This window comes from Microcebus murinus, chromosome 5, assembly GCF_040939455.1.
Source record: "Microcebus murinus isolate Inina chromosome 5, M.murinus_Inina_mat1.0, whole genome shotgun sequence".
Taxonomy (NCBI): domain Eukaryota; kingdom Metazoa; phylum Chordata; class Mammalia; order Primates; family Cheirogaleidae; genus Microcebus; species Microcebus murinus.
In genome coordinates this window covers 50,363,934-50,379,996 of record NC_134108.1, presented here as the reverse complement: position 1 = coordinate 50,379,996, position 16,063 = coordinate 50,363,934, and the positions used below count along the sequence as shown (strand labels likewise).

The 16,063-nt window shown below is 41.0% G+C and overlaps 1 protein-coding gene across 1 annotated transcript in view; it reads right to left on the bottom strand.

The window, feature by feature from the left end:
* SEC63 (SEC63 protein translocation regulator) overlaps positions 1-14,011 on the bottom strand; it is a 70,118-nt gene extending 56,107 nt beyond the window's left edge. Inside the window, exon 1 of the mRNA XM_012753190.3 lies at positions 13,696-14,011. Within this exon, the coding sequence (XP_012608644.1) occupies positions 13,696-13,819 (124 nt within the window). The 5' untranslated portion in view covers positions 13,820-14,011. The remainder of the gene's footprint in view (positions 1-13,695) is intronic.
* Positions 14,012-16,063: the final 2,052 nt, after the last annotated feature.

The following is a 16,063-nucleotide window of genomic DNA, read 5'->3' as shown; positions in this document are numbered from 1 at the left end:
AAATTAATTGGCCAACTAATATATATAATATAAAAATCAGCCTGGCATGGTGGCTCGTGCCTGTAGTCCCAGCTACTCGGGAGGCTGAGGCAGCAGGATTGCTTGAGCCCAGGAGTTTGAGGTTGCTGTGAGCTAGGCTGACGCCATGGCACTCACTCTAGCCTAGGCAAGAAAGCGAGACTCTGTCTCAAAAAAAAAAAAAAAAAAAAAAGAAAACTACAGAGAAGTTCATTAATAAACTTCTAGTCTATAGAATTACTAGTTTAACTTATTAAAAATTATGCTAGGGATATCATTAATTTATGATATCATATTTAAAGAAATTATCTACATTTATAGAAAAAGGAAATTCTAAGGTCATAAAACATTACAAACATATCATCCTCATTTGTATAGTAGTAACTCTGCCTGTCAAAAAATTAAGAAAATATAGAAAGGAAAAAAACAACACATCACGATCACTGTCAGCAGTTGAACTTTATTTAGTAAAGTTGCAGGATAATCCAGATTTGGGTTAGGTTGTGCTACATAAAACTTTGCCTTTGCTAAAACAGTCACACTTGTCCATGCTAGGATGATCAGCCAGTCCATAGCATTACTAAGTGAACTCTTAGCACCATATAATAGAACCCAGAGAGTTGAAGGAATGTTAGCCAGATCTGAAGTTTTCAAACATGTTTAGCTGCTTGCCACAAAAGAAAAATCACATACCCCCTTGTAGGTTTCTAATATGGCATCTAAAATTTTTCATCCTAAGTTAAAAGTATTACAAAGTATGTCATCTGTCATAAACCTGACATTTTAAAATGAGTACACCCTTTTTAAATGTATCCAATGAAATCTAAAAACCATAGCAATTTCATACAATCATTCATTTACAAAAATTCATGAAAAAGCCCTTCATTGTACCTCCCCCACATAATTTTATCCTAATGTAACATTTTTATTGTAAGTCATTTCTTGTAACACTGAAACATACTTAAAAGTACTTGTAAAATTCTCTGTAACTGGCCTGGCGCGGTGGCTCACGCCTGTAATCCTAGCTCTCTGGGAGGCCGAGGCGGGCGGATTGCTCGAGGTCAGGAGTTCGAAACCAGCCTGAGCAAGAGCGAGACCCCGTCTCTACTATAAATAGAAAGAAATTAATTGGGCAACTAATATATATACAAAAAATTAGCTGGGCATGGTGGTGAATGCCTGTAGTCCCAGCTACTTGGGAGGCTGAGGCAGGAGGATTGCTTGAGCCAGGAGTTTGAGGTTGCTGTGAGCTAGGCTGACGCCACGGCACTCACTCTAGCCTGGGCAACAAAGTGAGACTCTGTCTCAAAAAAAAAAAAAAAAAAAAAATTCTCTATAAAGCTTTTCCCAATTTTGTGTTTTGAAAATGTTCAAGTCATCAGAAAAGTTGAAAGAATATTACAATAAATAATAAAATACTCTTCACCTAAACTCACCAACTCTTGGCTTTATTCTATTTCTTTCTTCCCCTTCCCCTCATTTTTATCTGAACTACTTTAGAAGTAAGCTACAGACAGCAAGACACTGCACCTATATATAGAGAGAGCCACCGGGAGCTGTTGAAATAGAATAGGCGGTGGGGGGAGACACTGAACCTCTAAATGCTTTAGTACATGTCACCAAAGAACATCAATAAATCTATCATACTCAAGTTTAACAGCCATAAGGGTTTACATGCTAAATTTTCTAACATTACATTTTTTGTGTTATCAAGGCAAAAATACATTATAGATTGATAAATTATTAAATAGTAAAATATCTGTTGTCTTCACTTATATAAGCACATTATAAATACCCCAAATGTTCAAAAAGAATAAAAAAAACTCTTAAATACTAATGCTTATTTTTGAAAATAAAAAGTAAACTTCTGGCTGGGCACGGTGGCTAACGCCTATAATCCTAGCACTCTGAGAGGCCGAGGTGGTCAGATTGCTCAAGGTCAGGAGTTCAAAACCAGCCTGAGCAAGAGCGAGACCCTGTCTCTACTATAAATAGAAAGAAATTAATTGGACAACTAATATGTATAGAAAAAATTAGCCAGGCCTGGTGGCGCATGCCTGTAGTTCCAGCTACTCAGGAGGCTGAGGCAGGAGGATTGCTTAAGCCCAGGAGTTTGAGGTTGCTGTGAGCTAGGCTGACGCCATGGCACTCACTCTAGCCTGGGCAACAAAGCGAGACTTTGTCTCAAAAAAAAAAAAGTAAACTTCTGCCAATATGGCACAATGTTTGGTACATAGCTTTATTTTCTACTTCAAGTATACTTTGTCAAAACCTAAAGTTGCACATTTATTAGCTCTTTCAATTTACAGGAAAAACATGCCATGCAACCTAAATAGCAAAGGCAATCCTTGTTTTTAGGCCAAATCAAACTCTGTCAAAAAAAGTCTGACTTCATTTTTCAGTCAAAATAAATGTAACAATTTCTATATTTTGAGGGTTATAAAAATAACTCAGAAATAAATTTTAGAACATATTTTGAAATATAAATTACTAAAGTTAATAAAGCTAAATGATACACAGATAATTTATTTCACTATACTTATAGGAAAAATAAGTACCTCTTCTTTTACAAAATTCAGTGATTCCTAAAACTATTCCTAAATCCCTAAGGGATCCAAGGAAATACTAACAAGCATCAAAAATTATATTCAATATTCCAAAAAGTTTACAGGCATCAATCAATATTCTAGCTACCCAAAGTCTCTCTGGATCTAGTCAAGATATATTACCTCACTGGTGATAATACTAGCTCACTCATTATTAGAATAATTTTGTTCTTTTATTAGCTAAAAAAAAATGTATTGGAAAACAATTTTTACTATAATAGTGGTTCATTTCCCAGAATGTTTTAAAATAGGAAAGTCATGAGAATGATAATTTGAAAGTAAAAGATTGATAATCACCACTCTAGACCACCAAATATAACTCATCCAGTCATCCTAATCACAAAGTAGATTAAGAGAAAACAAAGGTTCTGCTGAGCTCTTACCTTGAATCTGAATAGTTAGCCAAAATGTGTCATTCACAAAGCCAGTTGAGAACCATTTAGATTCAGGACAGAGGCTTTACTAAAACTTATTAACCTTTACCATCACCCAGTGCACACAATCACAGATAATCTAAATTGCAAGAATTTCAGAAACTTGGGTTCATCTTACACCTATGCATACTCTGACAATGGAGAAGGAAATTCAGAAAACTCAAAATGTTCTTGACCTAAAAAAACAAAAAACTGGATCAGAGCAGAACCACCCTATCACCACCGAAGTTCAAAATCTTCAGCAATGCCCAGATAATCTAAGTGCAAACCAAGGGGATGGGTATTTACATATATAGTGAGTACAATGCACACTGTCTGGGGGATGTACACACTTGAAGCTCTGACTTGAGGGAGGAGGGAGGCAAGGGCAATGTACATAATCTTAACATTTGTGCCCCCATAATATGCTGAAATAAAAATAAATAGGCCCAGCACGGTGGCTCACGCCTGTAATCCTAGCACTCTGGGAGGCCCAGGTGGGCGGATCGCTCCAGGTCAGGTGTTCAAATCCAGCCTGAGCAAGAGCGAGACCCCGTCTCTACTATAAATAGAAAGCAATTAATTGGACAACTAATATATACAGAAAAAAAATTAGCCGGGCATGGTGGCGCATGCCTGTAGTCCCAGCTACTCGGGAGGCTGAGGCAGTAGGATCCCTTGAGCCCAGGAGTTTGAGGATGCTGTGACGCCATGGCACTCACTCTAGCCTGGGCAACAAAGTAAGACTCTGTCTCAAAAAAAAAAAAAGAAAAGCTTGGAAAACTCATCCCCAAACAATCCCAATTAATGCTAGTTTTGCAAGCATAGAGGGTCATCTGAAGGCAAAAAAAAAAGAACAGGTATTACATAATTATCCCTATGGGTATATTTCAAAATTCTAAGTGTTAGCTGTCACTGTAAGTAACCTCTGTGAAGACCACTTTAAAAATAGTCAAATATCCAAGAAATGTGTCACCAAAAAAAATAAATAAATAAATAAATAAAAATAAAAATAGTCAAATAGTTACATTATAAAGATCAAAAACATATACCCACAGGATAATCAAAACACCTAATGCTCAAGCTTAATGCAAAATTTGAAACAAAATAATAAATAATTAAAAACAAAAAACAGGCCGGGCGCTGTGGCTCACGCCTGTAATCCTAGCTCTTGGGAGGCCGAGGCGGGCGGATTGCTCAAGGTCAGGAGTTCAAAACCAACCTGAGCAAGAGCGAGACCCCGTCTCTACTATAAATAGAAAGAAATTAATTGGCCAACTGATATATATATAAAAAATTAGCCGGGCATGGTGGCGCATGCCTGTAGTCCCAGCTACCCGGGAGGCTGAGGCAAAAGGATCACTCGAGCCCAGGAGTTTGAGGTTGCTGTGAGCTAGGCTGACGCCACGGCACTCACTCTAGCCTGGGCAACAAAGTGAGACTCTGTCTCAAAAAAAAAAAAAAAAAAAAAACACACCTAATGTTATATAATGCTTGTCTCAGTCCATTCTGTGTTGCTATAAAAGAATACCTGAGGCTGGGTAATTTATAAAGAAAAGGGATTTATTTGGCTCACGGTTTTGTAGGCTGTACAAGAAGCATGGCATCAGCATCTGCCTCTGATGAGGACCTCAGGAAGCTTCCACTCATGGTGGAAGGCAAAGGGGAGCCAGCATGTCACATGGACAGGGAGTGAGAAAGGAGAGGCAGGTACAAGGGCTCTTTGTGAGAGGGAGAACTCACTACAAGGACAGTTGGGATCCAACTCCATGACCCAACACCTCACGCCAGGCCCCAACTCCAATGTTGGGGATCAAATTTCAACACGAGATTGGAAGGGACAAATATCCAAACTATATCAACCCTACATTTGTGGCTTGAAAGAAAATTTCCAGTAGTAGTTTCATATTCAGAACCCAAAAGTAGGCTGTGCATGGTGGCTCATGCCTATAATCCTAGCACTTTGGGAGGCCAAGGTGGCAGGATTGCTTTAGGCCAGGAGTTTGAGACCAGCCTAAGTAAGAGCAAGACTCCATCTCTACAAAAAATAGAAAAATTAGCCACAAGTGGTGGCATGTGCCTATAGTCAGGCTAGCCTGTGGCCCCAGCTACTGTGGAGACTGAGGCAGGAAAATAGCGTGAGCTCAGGAATTTGAGGTTGCAGTGAACTATAACAATGCCACTGCACTTTATCCAGGGAATGGAGTAAGACTCTGCCTTTTGAAAAAAAAAAAAACAAGAAGAAGAAGAAGAAGAATCCAAAAACCCAAAAAGACCCAAAAGCGCTATATCCCAAACAAATGCAAATGAAACATATATGAAAAACTGTTAGATAATTCAACAGGAGCTCTGGTAATGACAAAGAATACATGAGAAATTGTGGAAATTGTTTCCTGAAATGTAAGGGCATAAAATTTTAATGTACTTTATAGTATGTGACTTTTAAATATTCAACTAAATTCATAAATGAAACACTTTAATAAGGTATGACTTCATCCCTAAAAGGATATATATTCAAGCTGACCAAAAAACTTTTTTCATCTCATTAAGAAATGGGAGAATATTAAGTCAGATCTTGTCAATTCCCTGCTTTGAATCTTTCAATAGCTTCCTATTGCACTTAAATGAAACTCAAGGTTCTTACCCCTGCTCACAGACATGATCTGGGTCCCAGTTCCCTCTCTCTCACTTCATCCCAAACTAGCCTCCTCATCTGCCACATCTCTGCCATTTTGTTCTTCTGTGTTCCTGGAATATGCCAAACTCTTTCTTGCTGCCTTAAAAATTTTGTACACAACTGTTTCCCCAGCCTGAAATAGACTTATCCCATCTAATTTAGAAATTTAAATGGCTGGCTCCCTCCACACCCAGCTCTCAACTTGAAGTCACCTTCTCAGAAAGATCCTCCATGAACACTCTACTTCTCTACGTAACATTTATCACTATACGGTATTTCTGTTCATTTATCTGTAGTGTGTCAATCTTACCCTCCCACCCCCTAGAATGTAAGCTTCAAGAAAAAGTGATCCTATCTATATTGTTCATCCCCATATTCCACTGCATAACACAATGACTGGCAAATAGAAGGTGCTCAATAAATATTTGCTGAATGTATAAATCATCTCATTTAGAACTCCCAACCACCCTGGAAGTATGTATGTAGGTATTACTATTATACCTTTTTTTTTTCTCACTCTGTTGCCAGGGCTAGAGTGCAGTGATATCATAGCTCACTGCAACCTCAAACTCCTGGGATCAAGCAATCCTCCTGCCTCAGTTGCCCAAGTAGCTGGGACTATAGGCATATACCACCATGCCTGGATAAGTTTTGTTTTGTTTTGTTTTGTTTTGTTTTGTTTTGTTTTGAGACAGAGTCTCGCTTTCTTGCCTAGGCTAGAGTGAGTGCCGTGGTGTCAGCCTAGCTCACAGCAACCTCAAACTCCTGGGCTCAAGCGATCCTGCTGCCTCAGCCTCCCGCGTAGCTGGGACTACAAGCATGAGCCACCATGCCCGGCTGATTTTTATATTATATATATTAGTTGGCCAATTAATTTCTTTCTATTTTTATGGTAGAGACGGGGTCTCGCTCAAGCTGGTTTTGAACTCCTGACCTTGAGCAATCCGCCCGCCTCGGCCTCCCAGAGTGCTAGGATTACAGGCGTGAGCCACTGCACCCGGCCTTTTGTTTTGTTTTTTAAGAGACAGGGTTTAGCTCTGTTGCCCAGGCTCTTCTTGAACTCCTGGGCTCAACCGATCCTCCCACCTTGGCCTCCCAAAGTGCTAGGATTACAGACAATGAGCCACCGTAGCCAGCCTCTGTTTCTTAATCTCTGTTCTTTTTCATTCTGTAAGATGCTTGTTACATTAACTTGCATATAGTATAGTTGTAAAAATATGTTCTAAAATGTCCAAATATACTGCCAACAAAATCAAATATAGGCCAGGCGTGGTGGCTCACTCCTGTAATCCTAGCACTCTGGGAGGCCAAAGCGGGTGGATTGCTCGAGGTCAGGAGTTTGAAACCAGCCTGAGCAAGAGCAAGACCCCGTCTCTACTATAAATAGAAAGAAATTAATTGAACAACTAATATATATAGAAAAATTAGCTGGGCATGGTGGCGCATGCCTGTAGTCCCAGCCGCTCGGGAGGCTGAGGCAGAAGGATTGCTTGAGCCCAGGAGTTTGAGGTTGCTGTGAGCTAGGCTGACACCATGGCACTCACTCTAGTCTGGGCAACAAAGTGAGACTCTGTCTCAAAAAAAAAAAGAAAAAAAAATCACATATAAACCCTTCAGCTAGGCATACAAGGTTCTCCATTACCTAAATCTACTTTTTGACCTTTTCTCACATTTTACCACTCTATGAACCCTGGTTCAAACTGATCTGATTTGTACTTTAAACATACTCCATACTCATGCTATTTCTTCTTTTCCCCTTTTCCCCATCCACCCATTAAAATCTTCCCTAAAAGTCTAGCCAAAATCCACCTACTGTGCAAACCTTTGACCTACCGATCTTCACTATCATCCCCAAGTAGATGTAAATACTTCACCCAGCTAACATACCGAACACTTGTTTTTACTTCTCTTATACTTTCTTTGTTGAGCTCTGTATATACTAATTCATGCATTTGTCTAATCTTAAACTTTTAACCCCACCCAGGTTACAAGGTATCAAAATAAGACTATGTTTATATTGCATTCATCTTTGTAGCATCTGCTGTTCCTAGCACAGATACAGTGAACACTCAAATCAATAACTACTAGATCTAACTAAACAAGCAAAGATCTAAAGAAAATTTCTTCATCCACAGTAACACAAACACCACTCCAAAATGTAAAGAACATCTTTAAAAAAAAATAATAAACAACAATGCCTTTCAAAGAAACAATGTGATAGTGAAATAGTGTAATAACATTTGTCATCAATAAAGTCTGGTAATAATAGGAAACACTTTTAAAAGGACATCCAAGCACAATATGAATATATTCATAAAAACCTTCTTTATGTCTGAATAAAAAGTATGATTAAGAGAACAAACATTTGAGAAAATGAAAATAAGCCTATCTTTGTTTTTCAGCTTCTCCTAAGATCAAGTAGGTATGCAACATGACCTTTAAATAAAAGCAATTTTACATAATGCAGTTACGAATCCAACATTTGTCACCACATCTACAAAACTACATGTTGTGCAATAATTCCTACTGCCAAGTTCCCAGCTGGTTTCCTCTGTATAGTTCTTAAGTGCGTATATGCTATTTGTCTGATATCCCTCTGTCAGGATAAAACACATAGGGAATGACCTTTTTAAAAAAACAATTCAAACTTTTCTCAGATCTCTAATATCCCTTCAAGATCTAAAGTCTTACAAAGACTACATGCCCTAAGTTTGAATATTCGTAAGATATACCCCTTTGAACACAGAGCTTATACCACACAGAGCTGATAACAGCCAGTTTTTTCCTTTTTTTTTTTTTTTTTTTTAAGAGACAGGGTCTCACCATCACCCAGGTTGGAGTACAGTGGCACTATCATAGCTCACTGTAACCTCAAACTCCTGGGCTCATGATACTTCCACCTCAGCCTCCCAAGTAACTAGGACTACCGGCAAGCGCCACCATGCTCAGCTAATTGTTTCATTTTTTGTAGAGAAGGGGTATCCATATGCTTTTGCTCAGGCTGATTTCAAACTCCTGGCCTCAATCAATCCTCGTACCCAGGCCTTCCAAAGTGTTGGGATTACAGGTGTGAGCCACCTCACCTGGGCCAAAATAAGACTTCAAATCAAAAAAGGTTACAAGAAATAAAGAACATTACATATTAGTAAAAAGTTCAATACAGCAAGAAGATATAACAATTATAAACATTTATGTACCTAATGACCATCCAAATATATGATATAAAAACTGACAGAACTGAAGGGAGAAAAAGTACTGTAATATTAGTTGAAGACTACATTACCCCTCCACCAATGATAAAAGGAAATAGAGGACTTGACACAGTAAACCAACTAGATCTAACAGACATACACTCTACCCAACAGTAGCATACATTCTTCTCAAGTACATATGGGACATTTTCCAGAATAGACCATATGTTAGACCACAAATTAAGTCACAATGTATTTTAAAAGATAGGTATCAGCCGGGCGCGGTGGCTCACGCCTGTAATCCTAGCACTCTGGGAGGCTGAGGCGGGCGGATTGCTCGAGGTCAGGAGTTCGAAACCAGCCTGAGCAAGAGCGAGACCCCGTCTCTACTATAAATAGAAAGAAATTAATTGGCCAACTAATATATATATAAAATTAGCCGGGCATGGTGGCGCATGCCTGTAATCCCAGCTACTCGGGAGGCTGAGGCAGGAGGATTGCTTGAGCCCAGGAGTTTGAGGTTGCTGTGAGCTAGGCTGACGCCATGGCACTCACTCTAGCCTGGGAAACAAAGCGAGACTCTGTCTCAAAAAAAAAAAAAAAAAAAAGATAGGTATCGTACAAAGTATCTTCTCTGACCACAAGATAACATTAGAAATCAATTAACAGAAGCAAAACTGTTGTAACAGAAGTAAAATTCACAAAACTGTGCAAATTAACCACCACAGAGGCAAATTAGAAAATACTCAAAGATGAATGAAAATGAAAACACAGGATATCAACACTTACGGGAAATAGTAAAAGCAGTACTCAAAGGGAAACGTGTATAAATTCTTACATTAAAATCATCCCCACAGGGGTGCATACACTAAAATGTTATAATCACCTTTGGGTGATGGAATTACAAGAAATTTTGATCAGTTCCTTTGTGCTTTTCTCCATTAGGTATATGCAACTTAATAAGAAAAAGTTACTAGCACTGAAAAATCTGATCCATCACTTAGAAGCAGCATCTAGCACAAAGTTAATGCTCTATAATATTTGTAACTGAAGGAATTTCTAGTGTGTTTAGTTTTTTCTTTTTGTTCTGTTCTGTTTGAGAGGCAGCAAAGCAGATTAAAGAAAGGCAATTTTTTTAAGTTCATCAATCCTTTCAAACAACGAAAAAAAAATGAATACTTACACACCAAATCAAATTGTTCCAGAAAGTCCATGTAACCAGCAAAAACAGTAGGAGCTAATGGCATCATGATGTGCCACACTATTTTAAACATTTTACATATAGCTCATTGTTTAATCCTAACTTTAATTTTATGAAACAGATTACTATCTCTATTTTACAGATGAGTATACTGAAACACAAAGTTAAATAACTTGTCTAAAATCAGTAAGCTGCAAAGAGCTAGGTTCCAAAACCAGACAACGTTTAAAAAGTAAGGTCAAAGAGTAGAGTCAAATTATTTAGTTTTATAAAAAAGGAAGGTCAAGTCCCAAATGTCAAGGAGTCAAAAACCAAACAAAAACTTGGAAAAACCCGGGCGAGGTGGCTCACGCCTGTAATCCTAGCACTCTGGGAGGCCGAGACGGGTGGATTGCTCGAGGTCAGGAGTTCGAAAGCACTCTGAGCAACAGCGAGACCCCATCTCTACTATAAATAGAAAGAAATTAATTGGCCAACTAATATATATAGAAAAAGTTAGCCGGGCATGGTGGCGCATGCCTGTAGTCCCAGCTACTTGGGAGGCTGAGGCAGGAGGATCGTTGAGCCCAGGAGTTTGAGGTTGCTGTGAGCTAGGCTGACGCCATGGCACTCACTCTAGCCTGGGCAACAAAGTGAGACTCTGTCTCAAAAAAAAAAAAAAAAAAAGAATAAAGGTCAGATCAAAATTACATATAAGCCTTAAGAATACTTGTCATTTTAAAAGCCCCAGGCAAGGCCAACTTTAACGGTCACCAAGAAAGCACAAAGTGGGCAGTGCACACAAAAGGTTACAGCACTATGGGCAATAACAAAGTTGGGTAGGACTACAGTAATTATGCACAATTATTTCAAAATATTAAGGATCTCCAAAATACATAGTGCTCTAATCACAGCACAGTGGTAAATACTTTGAGAGCCATTAATAGATGACTATGATAAATTGGTTATAAGCCCATAGTATTAAAGTTGTTTTGACAAAAATATTTGGCTTTCCACTACCAGAACTTTACAGCACTGTTCCACATTAAGTGCTTCCTAGCTTTGTAAAACAAAAAGGCTAAGATATTAGTTTTCTGAATTTGTTTTTAGCAGAGAGCACATACCAAAAACATACCACACCTCCTAATATGACAACTCTAGCAAAAGACCATTCTTAAGGAAGAACCACTAAGCAGCACTTCTCAACTACGACAACAATTAGAATCATAGAGAGTCCTTTTCAAACACCAATACATAGCACCCACTCCATACCATTAAATCAGAATATCTGGGGATACATACAAGTGTTTTTAAAAGTTCCCCAAATGATTCTAATGTGTAGCCAGCATTGAGAATCACTATTTGAAGGAACTCTGAACTCCATGTTATCATTTTAAACACAGGTTTTGTCTGTAATTGTCTGAAAAATTATTCATCTTATTCAGCCAATTTGCAAACAGCTAAGAGAATAAGACAAATAGGACCCTTTAACTATTGTTTATACTCTAACCCCCAGTTTCTTCAATTGTAAAATGGGGATAATAGTATTAATATCTCATAGCATTTTTAAGAGAATTAAAATAACATTTGAAGTCCATGACTCAGAAATAGTACTAATATCCTCCTACTAAACTATTACCACTTCTCCAAAAACCACCTATATGCTGAAGGAACTCAGTATGACATACGTACAAGCTGTCAGAGGAATTTTATTTTATTTTATTTTTGAGACAGAGTCTCACTTTGTTGCCCAGGCTAGAGTGAGTGCCGTGGCATCAGCCTACCTCACAGCAACCTCAAACTCCTGGGCTCAAGCAATCCTCCTGCCTCAGCCTCCCGAGTAGCTGGGACTACAGGCATGTGCCACCATGTCCGGCTAATTTTTTCTATATATATTAGTTAGCCAACTAATTTCTTTCTATTTATAGTAGAGATGGGGTCTCGAATATAACTTTCAGATTTCAAAAACATTTCCACCAGTGTATATTAAAATGATGGCTAATTTCTGAAATCACAGCAGCTTCTCAACACATATTCTAAGCAAATATATTCTCCATTGTCTTCTATACAACCAACTGCACACACAAATGGGTGATAAGTGAAAATAAACTACTATACTGGAAAGTGGACCCTTTTAATTCTAAATACAATTACCAGAAGAATGGCCTAGGTTTGCAGATAAGAGAAACCATTACAGTGCTAAGATTTTATAACTTATACATAACCACTGTTTAAAGAACTCACATAATTTATATGCACTTAGAAAATAAGGCACAACAGTCCAAACTCCACATTTCATAAACTACCCACTGAATGAGAAAACAAGACTGGTAACTTTGGGCAAATTTTTGCATCTAATGGATTTTTAAATTTATTGTCAGATCTACAAAATGATGGAATCTTTGTTACTATTTATCCTAAATGCAATTTATCATAGTTCCATTCCAACTCAAGAATGTTACAAGGTATTGAATCCTAAAAGCAAAACAAGTTCTGAGCTGATTCAATGCTTCACTGTTAACAATCTCCCCAAAGTAGAGGGCATAACCTGGACAACCTAGACCACTACCATATCCAATTTAAGAGAAGATAGTGAAGCAAGTTAGCATAGCTCTTGAGAAACAGAAACTTTCCCCTAAATGTTAATACTCAAAACCTACTCCTTACTGTTAACGCGACTAAAAATAACCCATTAGGCCCTCACAATTTCATCAGCTTTAAGAATATCACCTGCCATATGTCCTAATAGAGTGCAACAAATGGAATCCAAGCATTACCCAAACATTAAATATGAAAAGAATCTATGTTATTTTGTGTTCTAATCCGATGCTGTGAAATGTGAAAAGACTTAGAACTAAAAGCAAATGTACCAGCTACCTCACAGCTACCTACAAGGTTAATTAAAGGAAACTTAATCCTTCATACTTGCACTTTTTCCGCCATAAACAGGAAACTCCAAAGAAAAGGAAATAGAGAAAAGCCTATTTTTGCTAAGAGGAATAAAGGCATTGCTTCCAACCCCCACAAGTGAGTGAACAAATGAAAAAGCAACCGGAGGAAGTGACGGGGGTGGGCGGCTGGTGAGCTCAGTTGGAGCCCTCAACATGCCACCCAGCGCACACGGTGCCCAAAACATCTGTAACAGCTGCAACAGGGAAACAAGGGCCGGGCGCTGGAGGACCATGGATTGGGGAGGAGGGTTTAGAGTTGCGCCTGCACGTTCAGTTTCTTCCTTTACCAACTCTTCTCTCACCTCCCAATGCCCATCCTCCCCATCCCATCCCGCTCCCTCCATAAAGAAAAACACCCAATAAAAGCAGAGGCAGAGAAGACAAAAGAGGCAAGAGGAGGCTGCAAAGAGCATCCAGAACAATGGGGAAGGCGGTGCGAAGCCAAACTCCTGGGGAGGACAATGAAAGGAGGTGGAGAGGCACGGAAGGAAACGCCGCCGAGCCCGGGCCCCGCCAGCGGAGGACGCCCGGACGCGAGGCCTGGACGCGCGGTTAGTGTCACCGCGGGCCGGGCCGGGCCGGGACGGGCGGGAGCCGCAGGGCCCGGCGCCACTGGCGGGGGCCTGCCCAGCTCCGCAGGCAGCCGCCGCTGGACTCACCGGCATTCTGGTCTCGGGGCCAGAGGTAGTATGTGGCCGGGATCACGATGAGCCCCACGAAGGAGGTGAGGAAGTAGAAGAAGGTGTTCCCACTGTCATCGTACTGGAACTGCTGCCCGGCCATGGCACCCCCTCCACCTCCTCCCTTTCCTCGCCGCCGCCGCCACGACCCCGCTCTGCACTCCGGCCCTCAACGCCCAGACCCTGTGTGGCGTAGCTCGGACGCCGCCGCCGCCGCCGCCGCCACCGCCGCCTCTCCTCCCCGCCCCCACGCTACTCTCACGGACACGCCGCCGCCGCCACCGCCGCCGCCGCCGCTGCCGTCGCCAGCTATCGCGAGAGGAAATAGTTCCCGCCCCGCTCGGTTTTTTCCTTCCCCCTGCCTGTCCCCCACCAGCTCGCTAAGGGAGACGTGGCGCGCGCAGCGGAGGAACTCGGGGAGGCCCCGCCCCCGTCCCCGCCCCCAAGCCGCAGCCCCGCCCCCGAGCTTCTGTAGGCCCGCCCCTAATCCCAGGGTCCTTCCCCCTTTCTCCTCGGCTCTTTCTCCCCGGCGACCCCGGCCGGGTCCTGCGAGCAGGGTCCCAGCGGAGGCTTCGGCGCCGACCAGTGGGCGAGGGTGGTTCACCTGGCTACGACTGGGGTCCGAGCTATTCGGAGCAGAGCTGATGCTTCCTTGCCTCCCCGTCTCTCCCATCCCTACCCCGCCCTGTCCTGCCCTCTCGGTTAATTGCCCTGGTTGATACTGTTTCCTTAGGTTCTGGATCGGCTCCTCCAGCCAGCACATTTTGGCAACATGTGTCATTTAGTCGGCGGAAGGGGTTGTTGTAGCTGTGTTTGCTATTAAACAACTGCAATCCACGCTGCGCCCATTTTGCAGATGCAGATTTACACCAAGCCCTACAGACGGCGCCCTCCCCATCCCAGAGCGGCTAGTATCAACAGCCACCAGCGAGCTAGCATTTCCTACGGCTCGGGCGGCAGGCTAAGACCTATTGCTTTGTACCACTTAATCGTCAGTAAACCCCATGGCATAAAGCCAAGCACGCCCTCTCCACAGATGAGGAAATTGAGGCTCAGAGGAATTGCCCAAGGTCACACGCAGTAAGACAAGGTCTGGGGATTCAAACCCACTTTGTGACACCACAAAGCCGGTGCCCTTGTCCACTACATCGCCGTAGACCTTAGCATTTCCTTAGAGTCGCCGGCACTCTCTCCGCGGGCTGTGGGCAGGAACCTGCGCTTCGGAAAGGGACGGCTAGGGGGGCAGGCGCTCTCGGGAGCCTCTGCCTCCCGGGGCTGCGGGATCCCAGAGGCCGGTGTCAGCCAGGCTGGCAGCGGAGCCTGCGAGCTCCTCTCCGAACCCCCCACAGTCGGGTCCCGCTGCAGCTTTGGCTGGGGCCTGTCGCAGCCTCTCCATTGCCCCTCCTTCTGTGGGTCGAAAGGATACCCTACCCTGGTTGGGGAGATTAAAGGGAATATTTGTGACAATGCTTTTCAAAGGAAAAAATATGTAATAAGCAAATTCCAAATATTCCAATATTCTTTAAAAATTATATTTTTTAAATACTCATTTTAAGACTTTATTAACTAAATGCGGTTCAATATTCCTTCTATCGTTGGAGGAGAAATCTGGTCGCTTATACTCTTTTATTTCACGTCTTTAAAACGAGTATTTATCATAATCAGTAATGCTTTCCTTCATAATAGATTATATTCACATGTATTCTCTCTTCCTTTTCAAATGTCCTATCTACCCGATTTGAAAGGAAATTTCTAACAATTGTTTTCATTTTTCTCCTCACTTTATAAAATTCCCAGAGACTACATCAGAAGGGAAAACTAAAACAGAGAAGTGAAGGAAAGATTGGACTGTGAAGTCAACAAAGCTTTGTGATCACCCCATACTGATAGACCCAGAATGAACAATTTGCCTTGCTGCAGAAACAAATTAGTTACAAACTTGGCTCAACTGAAGTGAGAAAGATCCTAAAGTTCCTTTTATGTTAGATCTGTTGAATTTGTTATTAAGTCTTCCTAGGCTTTAATAATGTTGAACTGTTTTTATTTTTTATTACTCCAATTATGTTTTACTCAGCATTTGTGTAAAGTTAATATATTGGTTTTATAACCTTGTGGCAATATAAATTATTGATGATAAATATTCCCCTTTTGACTTTCTTTCTGCAGGAGTAATCTCTTCACTGCTGCAGCTTTGAGGTCATGCGTAAGAGTGGTTTGAACCAAACTTAACCACGAAATAACAATTTGAACAAATTACATTAATTTGCTAAACCCCAGACCAATCTAAAATATGAAATTTTTTTACCAAAGCATATTAAAGATTTGAAACTGTATCCTCTGTGCCCTT